The 15,466-nt window shown below is 62.3% G+C and overlaps 1 protein-coding gene across 1 annotated transcript in view; it reads left to right on the top strand.

Moving 5' to 3' along the window:
- Window positions 1–725: 725 nt before the first annotated feature.
- The window catches only part of LOC140203670 (E3 ubiquitin-protein ligase RNF31-like), a 139,888-nt gene continuing 125,147 nt past the window's right edge, over window positions 726–15,466 (top strand). Inside the window, 2 exon segments of the mRNA XM_072269718.1 lie at window positions 726–822; window positions 8,565–8,774. Coding sequence (XP_072125819.1) covers window positions 8,598–8,774 — 177 coding nt within the window. The 5' untranslated portion in view covers window positions 726–822; window positions 8,565–8,597.

The following is a 15,466-nucleotide window of genomic DNA, read 5'->3' as shown; positions in this document are numbered from 1 at the left end:
CCATCTACATGGAAGTTGGTAAACACAGAGCAGATGCTGGAGGGCCCCAGCAAACCAGGCAGCATCTGTGGTCGATTCTCGGGCCGAGACCCTTCAGCAGGAAGCTGGTTTCCGTGACGGGCTGGGCTGGGCTGGGCTTGTGCCTACAACTCGCTGCGGTCCCGGACAAGCAGTCGCCGAACCATGACAGACGACCGGATAGAAATGCTTTTTTTTTAGAAAAATGGGGCATCAGTAAAGCTTGGTGAGGCTGGTACTCACCCTCCCTGCACAGAGCGGGCTCCCACCCACACCACGCTGCGGGGAGCACCCCAACCACCCCACGGGAATCACAAACGAGAAAATCTGCAGAAGCAGTAAATCAAAGCAGCACACGCAAAACGCTGGAGGAACTCAGCCGGCCAGGAAAAGAGTAAACAGTCCATGCTTCGGGCCCAGACCCTTCGTCAGGACCACACGGGAATAGTGGGGGGGGGGGGGGTGAACTATTACAGCCGGTGGATCGGGACGATTGCAACCGCCGGGCGAGTAGTCCTCCGAGCCTTTCGGTGACGCTGTCTGGGAGGACTGGGGGTTGGGACCTCCCGGTCAGTGGGTGGCGTGTACGAGGGCGTACCAGACGGAGAGTTCCAGTTGCGCCTCCGAGCCGCTGGGTGGCGGAACCTGGAGGGCTGGGTGGGGGGGGAGGGCCGCGCTCACTTCGAGCACCGGGGAGTCGGGACCTCCCGGCCGCCAGGTGGCGCTTGTTCGAGCGGCTCCGCGCAGGGGACGTTCTGTTTTTGATAAACACTTCCGGGAAAGTGACAGGCAGTCGGGAAGGAGGTGAGGGGGCCGGAGTGGGAACGTGAGGGATCCGGACTAGGAACGTGAGGGGGCCGGACTGGGAACGTGAGGGGGCCGGAGTGGGAACGTGAGGGGGCCGGAGTGGGAACGTGAGGGGGCCGGAGTGGGAACGTGAAGGATCCGGAGTGGGAACGTGAGGGATCCGGAGTGGGAACGTGAGGGATCCGGAGTGGGAACGTGAGGGATCCGGACTAGGAACGTGAGGGGGCCGGACTGGGAACGTGAGGGGGCCGGAGTGGGAACGTGAGGGGGCCGGAGTGGGAACGTGAAGGATCCGGAGTGGGAACGTGAGGGATCCGGACTGGGAACGTGAGGGATCCGGACTAGGAACGTGAGGGGGCCGGACTGGGAACGTGAGGGGGCCGGAGTGGGAACGTGAAGGGATCCGGACTGGGAACGTGAGGGGGCCGGAGTGGGAACGTGAGGGGGCCGGACTGGGAACGTGAGGGATCCGGACTGGGAACGTGAGGGGGCCGGACTGGGAACGTGAGGGGGCCGGAGTGGGAACGTGAGGGGGCCGGAGTGGGAACGTGAAGGATCCGGAGTGGGAACGTGAGGGATCCGGAGTGGGAACGTGAGGGATCCGGACTGGGAACGTGAGGGGGCCGGAGTGGGAACGTGAGGGGGCCGGACTGGGAAAGTGAGGGATCCGGACTGGGAACGTGAGGGATCCGGAGTGGGAACGTGAGGGATCCGGAGTGGGAACGTGAGGGGGCCGGAGTGGGAACGTGAGGGGGCCGGAGTGGGAACGTGAGGGATCCGGAGTGGGAAAGTGAGGGGGCCGGAGTGGGAACGTGAGCGGGCCGGAGTGGGAACGTGAGGGATCCGGAGTGGGAACGTGAGGGATCCGGACTGGGAACGTGAGGGGGCCGGACTGGGAACGTGAGGGGGCCGGAGTGGGAACGTGAAGGATCCGGAGTGGGAACGTGAGGGATCCGGACTGGGAACGTGAGGGATCCGGACTGGGAACGTGAGGGGGCCGGACTGGGAACGTGAGGGGGCCGGAGTGGGAACGTGAGGGGGCCGGAGTGGGAACGTGAAGGATCCGGAGTGGGAACGTGAGGGATCCGGAGTGGGAACGTGAGGGATCCGGACTGGGAACGTGAGGGGGCCGGAGTGGGAACGTGAGGGGGCCGGACTGGGAAAGTGAGGGATCCGGACTGGGAACGTGAGGGATCCGGAGTGGGAACGTGAGGGATCCGGAGTGGGAACGTGAGGGGGCCGGACTGGGAAAGTGAGGGGGCCGGAGTGGGAACGTGAGGGATCCGGAGTGGGAAAGTGAGGGGGCCGGAGTGGGAACGTGAGCGGGCCGGAGTGGGAACGTGAGGGATCCGGAGTGGGAACGTGAGGGATCCGGAGTGGGAAAGTGAGGGGGCCGGAGTGGGAACGTGAGCGGGCCGGAGTGGGAACGTGAGGGATCCGGAGTGGGAACGTGAGGGATCCGGAGTGGGAAAGTGAGGGGGCCGGAGTGGGAACGTGAGGGGGCCGGAGTGGGAACGTGAGGGGGCCGGAGTGGGAACGTGAGGGGGCCGGAGTGGGAACGTGAGGGATCCGGACTGGGAACGTGAGGGGGCCGGAGTGGGAACGTGAGGGGGCCGGAGTGGGAACGTGAGGGATCCGGACTGGGAACGTGAGGGGGCCGGAGTGGGAACGTGAGGGGGCCGGAGTGGGAACGTGAGGGATCCGGACTGGGAACGTGAGGGATCCGGAGTGGGAACGTGAGGGATCCGGAGTGGGAAAGTGAGGGGGCCGGAGTGGGAACGTGAGGGGGCCGGAGTGGGAACGTGAGCGGGCCGGAGTGGGAACGTGAGGGATCCGGACTGTGAACGTGAGGGGGCCGGAGTGGGAACGTGAGGGGGCCGGACTGGGAACGTGAGGGATCCGGACTGGGAACGTGAGGGATCCGGACTGGGAACGTGAGGGATCCGGAGTGGGAACGTGAGGGGGCCGGAGTGGGAACGTGAGGGGGCCGGACTGGGAACGTGAGGGGGCCGGAGTGGGAACGTGAGGGATCCGGAGTGGGAAAGTGAGGGATCCGGACTGGGAACGTGAGGGATCCGGAGTGGGAACGTGAGGGATCCGGAGTGGGAACGTGAGCGGGCCGGAGTGGGAACGTGAGGGGGCCGGAGTGGGAACGTGAGGGATCCGGAGTGGGAACGTGAGGGGGCCGGAGTGGGAACGTGAGGGATCCGGACTGGGAACGTGAGGGGGCCGGAGTGGGAACGTGAGGGGGCCGGAGTGGGAACGTGAGCGGGCCGGAGTGGGAACGTGAGGGATCCGGAGTGGGAACGTGAGGGATCCGGAGTGGGAAAGTGAGGGGGCCGGAGTGGGAACGTGAGCGGGCCGGAGTGGGAACGTGAGGGATCCGGAGTGGGAACGTGAGGGATCCGGAGTGGGAAAGTGAGGGGGCCGGAGTGGGAACGTGAGGGGGCCGGAGTGGGAACGTGAGGGATCCGGACTGGGAACGTGAGGGGGCCGGAGTGGGAACGTGAGGGGGCCGGAGTGGGAACGTGAGGGATCCGGACTGGGAACGTGAGGGGGCCGGAGTGGGAACGTGAGGGATCCGGACTGGGAACGTGAGGGATCCGGAGTGGGAACGTGAGGGATCCGGAGTGGGAAAGTGAGGGGGCCGGAGTGGGAACGTGAGGGGGCCGGAGTGGGAACGTGAGCGGGCCGGAGTGGGAACGTGAGGGATCCGGACTGTGAACGTGAGGGGGCCGGAGTGGGAACGTGAGGGGGCCGGACTGGGAACGTGAGGGATCCGGACTGGGAACGTGAGGGATCCGGAGTGGGAACGTGAGGGATCCGGAGTGGGAACGTGAGGGGGCCGGAGTGGGAACGTGAGGGGGCCGGACTGGGAACGTGAGGGGGCCGGAGTGGGAACGTGAGGGATCCGGAGTGGGAAAGTGAGGGATCCGGACTGGGAACGTGAGGGATCCGGAGTGGGAACGTGAGGGATCCGGAGTGGGAACGTGAGCGGGCCGGAGTGGGAACGTGAGGGGGCCGGAGTGGGAACGTGAGGGATCCGGAGTGGGAACGTGAGGGGGCCGGAGTGGGAACGTGAGGGATCCGGACTGGGAACGTGAGGGGGCCGGAGTGGGAACGTGAGGGGGCCGGAGTGGGAACGTGAGGGATCCGGAGTGGGAACGTGAGGGATCCGGAGTGGGAACGTGAGGGGGCCGGAGTGGGAACGTGAGGGATCCGGAGTGGGAACGTGAGGGGGCCGGACTGGGAACGTGAGGGGGCCGGAGTGGGAACGTGAGGGATCCGGACTGGGAACGTGAGGGATCCGGACTGGGAACGTGAGGGGGCCGGAGTGGGAACGTGAGGGATCCGGACTGGGAACGTGAGGGATCCGGACTGGGAACGTGAGGGGGCCGGAGTGGGAACGTGAGGGATCCGGAGTGGGAACGTGAGGGGGCCGGAGTGGGAACGTGAGGGATCCGGAGTGGGAACGTGAGGGATCCGGAGTGGGAACGTGAGGGGGCCGGAGTGGGAACGTGAGGGATCCGGAGTGGGAACGTGAGGGGGCCGGAGTGGGAACGTGAGGGATCCGGACTGGGAACGTGAGGGGGCCGGAGTGGGAACGTGAGGGATCCGGAGTGGGAACGTGAGGGGGCCGGAGTGGGAACGTGAGGGATCCGGAGTGGGAACGTGAGGGATCCGGAGTGGGAACGTGAGGGGGCCGGAGTGGGAACGTGAGGGATCCGGAGTGGGAACGTGAGGGGGCCGGAGTGGGAACGTGAGGGGGCCGGACTGGGAACGTGAGGGATCCAGAGTGGGAACGTGAGGGGGCCGGAGTGGGAACGTGAGGGGGCCGGAGTGGGAACGTGAGCGGGCCGGAGTGGGAACGTGAGGGGGCCGGAGTGGGAACGTGAGGGATCCGGAGTGGGAACGTGAGGGGGCCGGAGTGGGAACGTGAGGGATCCGGAGTGGGAACGTGAGGGATCCGGAGTGGGAACGTGAGGGGGCCAGAGTGGGAACGTGAGGGATCCGGAGTGGGAACGTGAGGGATCCGGAGTGGGAACGTGAGGGGGCCGGAGTGGGAACGTGAGGGATCCGGACTGGGAACGTGAGGGATCCGGAGTGGGAACGTGAGGAGGCCAGAGTGGGAACGTGAGGGATCCGGAGTGGGAACGTGAGGGGGCCGGAGTGGGAACGTGAGGGATCCGGAGTGGGAACGTGAGGGGGCCGGACTGGGAACGTGAGGGGGCTGGAGTGGGAACGTGAGGGATCCGGACTGGGAACGTGAGGGATCCGGACTGGGAACGTGAGGGGGCCGGAGTGGGAACGTGAGGGATCCGGACTGGGAACGTGAGGGATCCGGAGTGGGAACGTGAGGGATCCGGACTGAGAACGTGAGGGGGCCGGAGTGGGAACGTGAGGGATCTGGAGTGGGAACGTGAGGGGGCCGGAGTGGGAACGTGAGGGATCCGGAGTGGGAACGTGAGGGATCCGGAGTGGGAACGTGAGGGGGCCGGACTGGGAACGTGAGGGGGCCGGAGTGGGAACGTGTGGGATCCGGACTGGGAACGTGAGGGGGCCGGAGTGGGAACGTGAGGGATCCGGACTGGGAACGTGAGGGGGCCGGAGTGGGAACATGAGGGATCCGGAGTGGGAACGTGAGGGATCCGGACTGGGAACGTGAGGGATCCGGACTGGGAACGTGAGGGGGCCGGACTGGGAACGTGAGGGATCCGGACTGGGAACGTGAGGGGGCCGGAGTGGGAACGTGAGGGATCCGGACTGGGAACGTGAGGGGGCCGGAGTGGGAACGTGAGGGATCCGGACTGGGAACGTGAGGGATCCGGAGTGGGAACGTGAGGGGGCCAGAGTGGGAACGTGAGGGATACGGAGTGGGAACGTGAGGGGGCCGGAGTGGTAACGTGAGGGGGCCAGAGTGGAAACGTGAGGGATCCGGAGTGGGAACGTGAGGGATCCGGACTGGGAACGTGAGGGGGCCGGAGTGGGAACATGAGGGATCCGGAGTGGGAACGTGAGGGATCCGGACTGGGAACGTGAGGGATCCGGAGTGGGAACGTGAGGGGGCCGGAGTGGGAACGTGAGGGGGCTGGAGTGGGAACGTGAGGGATCCGGACTGGGAACGTGAGGGATCCGGACTGGGAACGTGAGGGGGCCGGAGTGGGAACGTGAGGGATCCGGACTGGGAACGTGAGGGGGCCGGAGTGGGAACGTGAGGGATCCGGACTGGGAACGTGAGGGGGCCGGAGTGGGAACGTGAGGGATCCGGAGTGGGAACGTGAGGGATCCGGACTGGGAACGTGAGGGGGCCGGAGTAGGAACGTGAGGAATCCGGACTGGGAACGTGAGGGGGCCGGAGTGGGAACGTGAGGGGGCCGGACTGGGAACGTGAGGGGGCCGGAGTGGGTACGTGAGGGATCCGGACTGGGAACGTGAGGGATCCGGACTGGGAACGTGAGGGGGCCGGACTGGGAACGTGAGGGGGCCGGAGTGGGAACGTGAGGGATCCGGACTGGGAACGTGAGGGGGCCGGAGTGGGAACGTGAGGGATCCGGAGTGGGAACGTGAGGAGGCCGGAGTGGGAACGTGAGGGATCCGGACTGGGAACGTGAGGGATCCGGACTGGGAACGTGAGCGGGCCGGAGTTGGAACGTGAGGGGGCCGGACTGGGAACGTGAGGGATCCGGAGTGGGAACGTGAGGGGGCCGGAGTGGGAACGTGAGGGATCCGGACTGGGAACGTGAGGGGGCCGGAGTGGAAACGTGAGGGATCCGGAGTGGGAACGTGAGGGGGCCGGAGTGGGAACGTGAGGGATCCGGACTGGGAACGTGAGGGGGCCGGAGTGGGAACGTGAGGGATCCGGACTGGGAACGTGAGGGATCCGGAGTGGGAACGTGAGGGATCCGGAGTGGGAACGTGAGGGGGCCGGAGTGGGAACGTGAGGGATCCAGACTGGGAACGTGAGGGATCCGGAGTGGGAACGTGAGGGGGCCGGAGTGGGAACGTGAGGGATCCGGACTGGGAACGTGAGGGATCCGGACTGGGAACGTGAGGGGGCCGGAGTGGGAACGTGAGGGATCCGGACTGGGAACGTGAGGGATCTGGACTGGGAACGTGAGGGGGCCGGAGTGGGAACGTGAGGGATCCGGACTTGGAACGTGAGGGGGCCGGAGTGGGAACGTGAGGGATCCGGAGTGGGAACGTGAGGGGGCCAGAGTGGGAACGTGAGGGATCCGGAGTGGGAACGTGAGGGATCCGGAGTGGGAACGTGAGGGGGCCGGAGTGGGAACGTGAGGGATCCGGAGTGGGAACGTGAGGGGGCCGGACTGGGAACGTGAGGGATCCGGAGTGGGAACGTGAGGGATCCAGACTGGGAACGTGAGGGATCCGGAGTGGGAACGGGAGGGATCCGGACTGGGAACGTGAGGGGGCCGGAGTGGGAAAGTGAGGGGGCCGGAGTGGGAACGTGAGGGGGCCGGACTGGGAATGTGAGGGGGCCGGAGTGGGAATGTGAGGGGGCCGGACTGGGAACGTGAGGGGGCCGGAGTGGGAACGTGAGGGATCCGGACTGGGAACGTGAGTGGGCCGGAGTGGGAACGTGAGGGATCCGGAGTGGGAGGGATCCGGACTGGGAACGTGAGGGGGCCGGAGTGGGAACGTGAGGGATCCGGACTGGGAACGTGAGGGATCCGGAGTGGGAACGTGAGGGATCCGGACTGGGAACGTGAGGGGGCCGGAGTGGGAACGTGAGGGATCCGGAGTGGGAACGTGAGGGATCCGGATTGGGAATGTGAGGGATCCGGACTGGGAACGTGAGGGGGCTGGAGTGGGAACGTGAGGTGGCCGGACTGGGAACGTGAGGGGGCCGGAGTGGGAACGTGAGGGATCCGGAGTGGGAACGTGAGGGATCCGGAGTGGGAATGTGAGGGGGCCGGACTGGGAACGTGAGGGGTCCGGAGTGGGAACGTGAGGGATCCGGAGTGGGAACGTGAGGGGGCCGGAGTGGGAACGTGAGGGGGCCGGACTGGGAACGTGAGGGATCTGGAGTGGGAACGTGAGGGGGCCGGAGTTGGAACGTGAGGGGGCCGGACTGGGAACGTGAGGGGGCCGGAGTGGGAACGTGAGGGATCTGGAGTGGGAACGTGAGGGGGCCGGAGTTGGAATGTGAGGGGGCCGGACTGGGAACGTGAGGGGGCCGGAGTGGGAACGTGAGGGATCCGGACTGGGAACGTGAGGGGGCCGGAGTGGGAACGTGAGGGATCCGGAGTGGGAACGTGAGGGGGCCGGAGTGGGAATGTGAGGGGGCCGGAGTGGGAATGTGAGGGATCCGGACTGGGAATGTGAGGGATCCGGACTGGGAACATGAGGGGGCCGGAGTGGGAATGTGAGGGATCCGGAGTGGGAACGTGAGGGGCTGGGAGGGTGAGGGTGGGGGTGGGGGGCAAAGAAGAGAGAGAGTTACAGGGGAGGGTAGATAGGGGTTGATAATGGTGAAATGGAAGGATGAGGAGGGGACCAGGGGGAGGAAGAGGAGGGGAACGGAGGGCTGTGGGAGAAGAGGAGGGGAGAGGAACAGGAGGAGGAGAGGTGAGGGGTGAGCAGCATTGAAGTGAGGGTGGTGAGGAAGACTGGGCGGAGGTGAAGGGAAGAGTCGCACGGGAGAGGGAGGACCGGGACCCATTCCCCCTCACTGCCCAGCTCTCAGATCTCTGTGACCGGGAATTTTCTCCCCACCTCAGCTCTGATCAGCCACGGGGAGCTGAGCGGCAGCCATGATCGAGGCGGGGGCGCCCTCCCTCCCTGACCTGTGGAACCGGGCTGTCCTCGCCCTGACTGACGCCTCCTCCGAGAAGTTGGGTCACGTCCTGCAGGAGCTGATCCAGGTGAACCTACCCCTGGCGGACAAGTACCGGGAGGTGGATGTGCTCTCCGTGCTGCGGGACAACGCGGTAAGCTGGAGCGGGGAGGCTGAGGAAACTGGTGTGCGGTGGTAGACCCATCTCCTGGACCAAGAGTCCAACAGGTGGCGGGAGGAGAGGGGTGGGGATAAGATGGTGCCTGTGATTGTGTTGTCCCATGCCAGAGGACGGAAGCAGTGATCTGAGAGACACTGAGCACAGTGGAGTCTCCCTAAGAAGATGTCCCACCTGCGTGAGCTCTGCTTTCAGTATTAGGGAGCATCATCCCCCGTCCCTCCTTATGTAGTTGTTTATCTGCACCCACCCTCCCACGTTGGAAATTCCCCCTTCTCCCTCCTCCCGTTGGGCAGAACCTTGAGGTGTCCAGGTTCAGGGACAGCTTCTGCCCCACTGTTCGAAGACTACTGAGTGGTTCCCTAGTCTCTCTCTGGCTATCCAGCCCATAGGACGATGATGGTTCCTTACAGTCAGTTAGTGGGGTTGACCCCACTCCTCAGAAAGGAACAGCGTGTGCGTGAGTGGATTTTAGGTGAGTAGGGGGTTGCACAGGTCCAGACCCACCCTCTCGACATCCCCTCCCGGATCCAGTGGCATGGTGGGGTCCAAGACGGCTGGGGGAGGTTCTGTTGCAGTGAATGGCCGGACCAGGCTTCGATGCAAGGGATACCCCTTCCGCGCTTCACGGCACGTGTTTGCTAGATGGCCATTGACCCAACGAGGGTTCATCCGCCCTTTGACAGGTCTTGTTTATCGTCCTGCAGGGTGTCTAGCCCCCCTCCTCGCCCCCATGCGACAGGTAGCACTGGGTTACGTGGTACCAGTAGCACTCAGACCAGCGACCCTAGTTTGATAACATGGTCTCCTGACTCGCAGTCTATTTAATTGTGATTTTGCCTGCACTGCACCTTCTCTGTGGCTGTTACCCTTTATTCTGCACGCTGTGTTTGTTTCACCTGGTTCTACCTCGATGCACTTCGCAACGATTTGATCTGTGTTGCTCAGTGTGCAAGACCAGCTTTTCACCGTGCCTCAGTACAGGAGACAGTGTAAAAGTAATTCCCATTCCTGACAAAGGGTCTCAGCCCAAAACGCAGACGGTTTTATTTCCCTCTGTAGACGCTGCCTGGCCCGCCGGGTGATTCCAGCATTTTGTGCGTTGCCCAGATTTCCGGCGTCTGGCGTTTATCGTTCTGTTTCCTTTCGGTCCAGCGTAACAAACTCGGCCGCTGCCTCTGTGTGTCACCGTCGTCAGAGTCTTGTATGGCATTGCCACCGGCCCTTCAGCCCGTCGCCTCTCTGCTAGATCCATCCACCCCAATCCTATCAACCGGAACCGGAATTTTTTTTTATTGCCACATGTGCCAAAAGGTGCACCGGCTGGCGGGTGAATGGGTTGTTGTAAATTATCCCGCGATGAGGGTTAAGTCGGGGGTTGGTGAGTGCCGTGGCTCGAGGGCAATTCCGCGCTGTATTCTGACAAATACATTTTTTAAAAATCCAGCAAGAAGTTTGCCTCTCGTAGAACAAGGTAAAACAGTAGCAAGGCAGAATAGAGTGTCACAGCTACAGGGAGAGTGCAGCACAGGGAAACGATGAGGTGCAGGATCATAACGGGGTAGATTGTGAGGTCAGGAGACCCTCTTATTGTGGGAGGGAAACATTTACTGCTCTCATAATGGCAGCAGAGAAGCGGAAACGATCCTTACTCAGTCTTGTGCAACCTGCCGTCTCAATAGTTGATCAGCCCACCCGCTGCTTGTATCCGGGCCCTGGGAGGGAGCCAGAGACCCCCACCCCCAGGGGAAACCCACGGGGGTCACAGGGAGAAGGTGAAAACTCTGCACGGGCTCTCCCCCAGGCTGGTGAATGCGTTTGGCCTTGGGACATCAGAAATAGGCGAGGAGTTGGCCTTCGGGATGGTCGAGCTGCCTCCTCTATTCACAGTAGGTCAGCCCCACCCAGCTGCACTCTTAACTCCCCTGCAATGCAAATATCTGTGTCTCTCATATAGTTAATGAGGTAGCCCCCACTGCTTCCATGGCCAGAGAATTCCACAGATTCACCACCCTCTGGGAAAAGCAGTTTCTCCTCATCTCCGTTCTAAATCTACCCCACCCCCCCAAAATCTTCAGGCTGTGTTCCCTAGTTCTAGTCTCACCCACCAGTGGAAACAGCTTTCCTGCCTCTACTTAACCACGTGGCCAGGTGGTTAAGGCATTGGACTAGCTACCTGAAGGTCGTGAGTTCGAGCCCCAGCCGAGGCAGCATGTTGTGTCCTTGAGCAAGGCACTTAACCACACATTGCTCTGCGACGACACCGGTGCCAAGCTGTATGGGTCCTAATGCCCTTCCCTCGGACAACATCGGTGTCGTGGAGAGGGGAGACCTGCAGCATGGGCAACTGCCGGTCTTCCATACAACCTTGCCCAGGCCTGCGCCCTGGACAGTGAAGACTTTCCAGGCGCAGATCCATGGTCTCGCAAGACTAACGGATGCCTTAAAATCTTAACGATCCCAGTCATAACTTTATGTTGTGTGAGATCTGCAGTTCATTCTCCTGAGCAGCGAGTTCCAGCCCCTGCGGCGTTGCCTCTCCTCACAGGCGAACCCCAGTTGTGGATTTGTCAGTGCATTTCACAGAATCCAACCACAGGGTTGTGACGGTGGGTGAAAAATCGCCAAAGACGGGTGGGGAAGAAATGACAAGCAGGGAGAGGGAGGAAACGCACACAGAATGCTGGAACTCAGCAGGTCTGGAGGGGTGGGTGGGGAAGGAGGGTGGGTGTGGGAAGAAGGGGTGTAGGTCTGAAGGTGATGGGTAGAAGAGGCCGAGGTCTGGAGGACGATCGAAGAAAGGGAAGGACAAGGGGACAGGAAGGAGGTGATGAGCGGATATGGAGAGGGGCTGACAGGCTGACTGAAACGGGAAATGTAACGAGAGGGGGCGAGAAACTCCCAGAAGGTACAGCAACTGCTGATCGTCAGAAGTTAGAATGAACTAGTTCTGCCGTTCAGAGGGACAAACATCTCTATGGGCAGTACGTTGGAATTTCAAATCGTATTACAGGAGCACACTTGTGTGAAGCTGTGTCTGCCACAGTTGTTTGCAACACAGGAGTGGGGACACACACTCACACTCACACACTCTCTCACTCACACACTCTTTCTCACACTCACTCACACTCACACTCACACACTCTCTCTCACACTCTCTCACACTCTCACTCACTCTCACACTCTCTCTCTCACACTCTCTCACACTCACACACACTCACACTCTCACTCACACACGCTCACACACACTCACACTCACACACTCTCTCTCACACACACACTCTCTCACTCTCACTCACACTCACACACTCTCTCACACTCTCTCACTCACACACACTCACACTCACACACTCTCACACTCTCTCTCACACTCTATCACTCACACACACACACACTCACTCACTTTCACACTCTCTCACACTCTCTCACTCACACACACTCACACTCTCACTCACACACTCTCTCTCACACTCTCTCACTCACACACACTCTCACTTTCACTCACATACACTCACACTCACACACTCTCTCACACTCTCTCACACACATTCACACTCACACTCACACTCACACACACACACTCACACACTCTCTCACACTCTCACTCACACTCTCTCTCACACTCTCTCACTCATACACACTCACACTCACACACTCTCACTCTCTCACTCACACTCTCTCACTCACACACTCTCACTCACACTCTCTCTCACTCACACACACTCACTCACTCTCTGTCACCCTCTCTCACTCACACACACTCACACTCTCACTCACACACTCACACACTCTCTCTCTCACTCTCACTCACACACACTCACACACTCTCTCACACTCTCTCACTCACACATTCACACTCACACTCTCACTCACACACACACTCACACTTACACACACACTCACTCTCTCTCACACTCTCTCACTCACACACACACACTCTCACACACTCTCTCTCACACTCTCACTCACACTCACACTCTCACTCACACACTCACTCACACACACTCACACACTCTCTCACACTCTTTCTCACTCTCTCACTCACACACACTCTCACTCACACTCTCACTCTCACTCACACACACTCACACTCTCACACTCTCTCTCACACTCTCACTCACACACACACTCACACACTCTCTCACACACTCTCACTCACACACACTCACACACTCTCTCTCACACTCTCTCACTCACACACACTCACACTCTCACTCACACACCACTCACACTCACACACTCTCTCTCACACTCTCACTCACACACACTCACTCACACTCTCACTCACACACTCTCTCTCACACACACTCTCACACACACTCACATTCACACTCTCACTCACACACACTCTCACTCACACACTCTCACACAAACACTCACACTCACACTCACTCTCACACACACACTCACACTCACACACTCTCTCTCACTCTCACTCACACTCTCTCTCACACTCTCTCACTCACACACACTCACACTCACACACTCTCTCTCACACTCTCACTCACACATACTCACACTCACACTCTCACTCACACACTCTCACTCTCTCACTCACACACACTCTCACTCACACTCTCTCTCTCACTCACACACTCTCTGTCACCCTCTCTCACTCACACACACTCACACTCTCACTCACACACTCACACTCACACTCTCTCTCTCACACTCTCTCACTCACACACTCACACTCAGACACTCACACACACACAGACAGACACAGTCAGTGCCAGAGGCTGGGATTAAAACGAGCTCTCTGGAGTTGTGAACCAACCCCTGCAACGACAGACCCACAACAGTGTCCCAGGAGAGGACTGGTGATGGAAGAAAGGCAGGGCGAGGTGCGTTCAGGGTCAGTGTGTGGGTTGGGGCAGGGTGCGTTCAGGGTCAGTGTGAGGGTCGGGCGAGGTGCGTTCAGGGTCAGTGTGGGTCGGGGCGAGGTGCGTTCAGGGTCAGTGTGTGGGTCGGGGCGAGGTGCGTTCACGGTCAGTGTGAGGCTCGGGGCGGGGTGCGTTCAGGGTCAGTGTGAGGGTCGGGGCGAGGTGCGTTCAGGGTCAGTGTGAGGGTCAGGGTGAGGTGCGTTCAGGGTCAGTGTGAGGGTTGGGGCGAGGTGCGTTCACGGTCAGCGTGTGGGTCGGGGCGCGGTGCATTCCGGGTCAGCGTGAGGGTCGGGGCGAGATGCGTTCAGGGTCAGTGTGAGGGTCGGGGCGAAGTGCGTTCAGGGTCAGTGTGAGGGTCGGGGCGAGGTGCGTTCACGGTCAGTGTGAGGTTCGGGGCGAGGTGCGTTGATGGTCAGTGTGTGGGTCGGGGCAAGGTGCGTTCACGGTCAGTGTGTGGGTCGGGGCGAGGTGCGTTCAGGGTCAGTGTGGGTCGGGGCGAGGTGCGTTCAGGGTCAGTGTGTGGGTCGGGGCGAGGTGCGTTCATGGTCAGTGTGAGGGTCGGGGCGAGGTGCGTTCACGGTCAGTGTGAGGGTCGCGGCGTGGTGCTTTCACGGTCAGTGTGAGGGTCGGGGCGAGGTGCGTTCAGGGTCAGTGTGAGGGTCGGGGCGAGGTGCGTTCACGGTCAGTGTGTGGGTCGGGGCGAGGTGCGTTCAGGGTCAGCGTGAGGGTCGGGGCGAGGTGCGTTCACGGTCAGCGTGTGTGTCGGGGGAGGTGCGTTCACGGTCAGTGTGAGGGTCGGGGCGAGGTGCGTTCAGGGTCAGTGTGAGGGTCGGGGCGAGGTGCGTTCACGGTCAGTGTGTGGGTCGGGGCGAGGTGCGTTCACGGTCAGTGTGTGGGTCGGGGCGAGGTGCGTTCACGGTCAGTGTGTGGGTCGGGGCGAGGTGCGTTCAGGGTCAGTGTGAGGGTCGGGGCGAGGTGCGTTCAGGGTCAGCGTGTGGGTCGGGGCGAGGTGCGTTCACGGTCAGCCTGAGGGTCGGGGCGAGGTGCGTTCATGGTCAGTGTGTGGGTCGGGGCGAGGTGCGTTCACGGTCAGTGTGAGGGTCGGTGCGAGGTGTGTTCACGGTCAGCGTGAGGGTCGGGGCGAGGTGCGTTCACGGTCAGCGTGTGGGTCGGGGGGAGGTGCGTTCAGGGTCAGCGTGTGGGTCGGGGCGAGGTGCGTTCACGGTCAGCGTGTGGGTCGGGGCGAGGTGCGTTCAGCGTCAGTGTGAGGGTCGGGGCGAGGTGCGTTCACGGTCAGTGTGTGGGTCGGGGCGAGGTGCGTTCAGGGTCAGCGTGTGGGTCGGGGCGAGGTGCGTTCATGGTCAGCCTGAGGGTCGGGGCGAGGTGCGTTCACGGTCAGCGTGTGGGTCGGGGGGAGGTGCGTTCACGGTCAGCGTGTGGGTCGGGGCGAGGTGCGTTCAGGGTCAGCGTGTGGGTCGGGGCGAGGTGCGTTCACGGTCAGCGTGTGGGTCGGGGCGAGGTGCGTTCAGGGTCAGCGTGAGGGTCGGGGCGAGGTGCGTTCACGGTCAGCGTGAGGGTCGGGGCGAGGTGCGTTCAGGGTCAGCGTGTGGGTCGGGGCGAGGTGCGTTCACGGTCAGCCTGAGGGTCGGGGCGAGGTGCGTTCACGGTCAGCGTGTGGGTCGGGGGGAGGTGCGTTCACGGTCAGTGTGTGGGTCGGGGCGAGGTGCGTTCAGGGTCAGCGTGTGGGTCGGGGCGAGGTGCGTTCACGGTCAGCGTGTGGGTCGG

Source organism: Mobula birostris, chromosome 10, assembly GCF_030028105.1.
Source record: "Mobula birostris isolate sMobBir1 chromosome 10, sMobBir1.hap1, whole genome shotgun sequence".
In the NCBI taxonomy this organism is placed as follows: Eukaryota; Metazoa; Chordata; class Chondrichthyes; order Myliobatiformes; family Myliobatidae; genus Mobula; species Mobula birostris.
The sequence above is the reverse complement of the archived record's forward strand: the minus strand, read 5'-3'. Positions and strand labels throughout refer to the sequence as shown.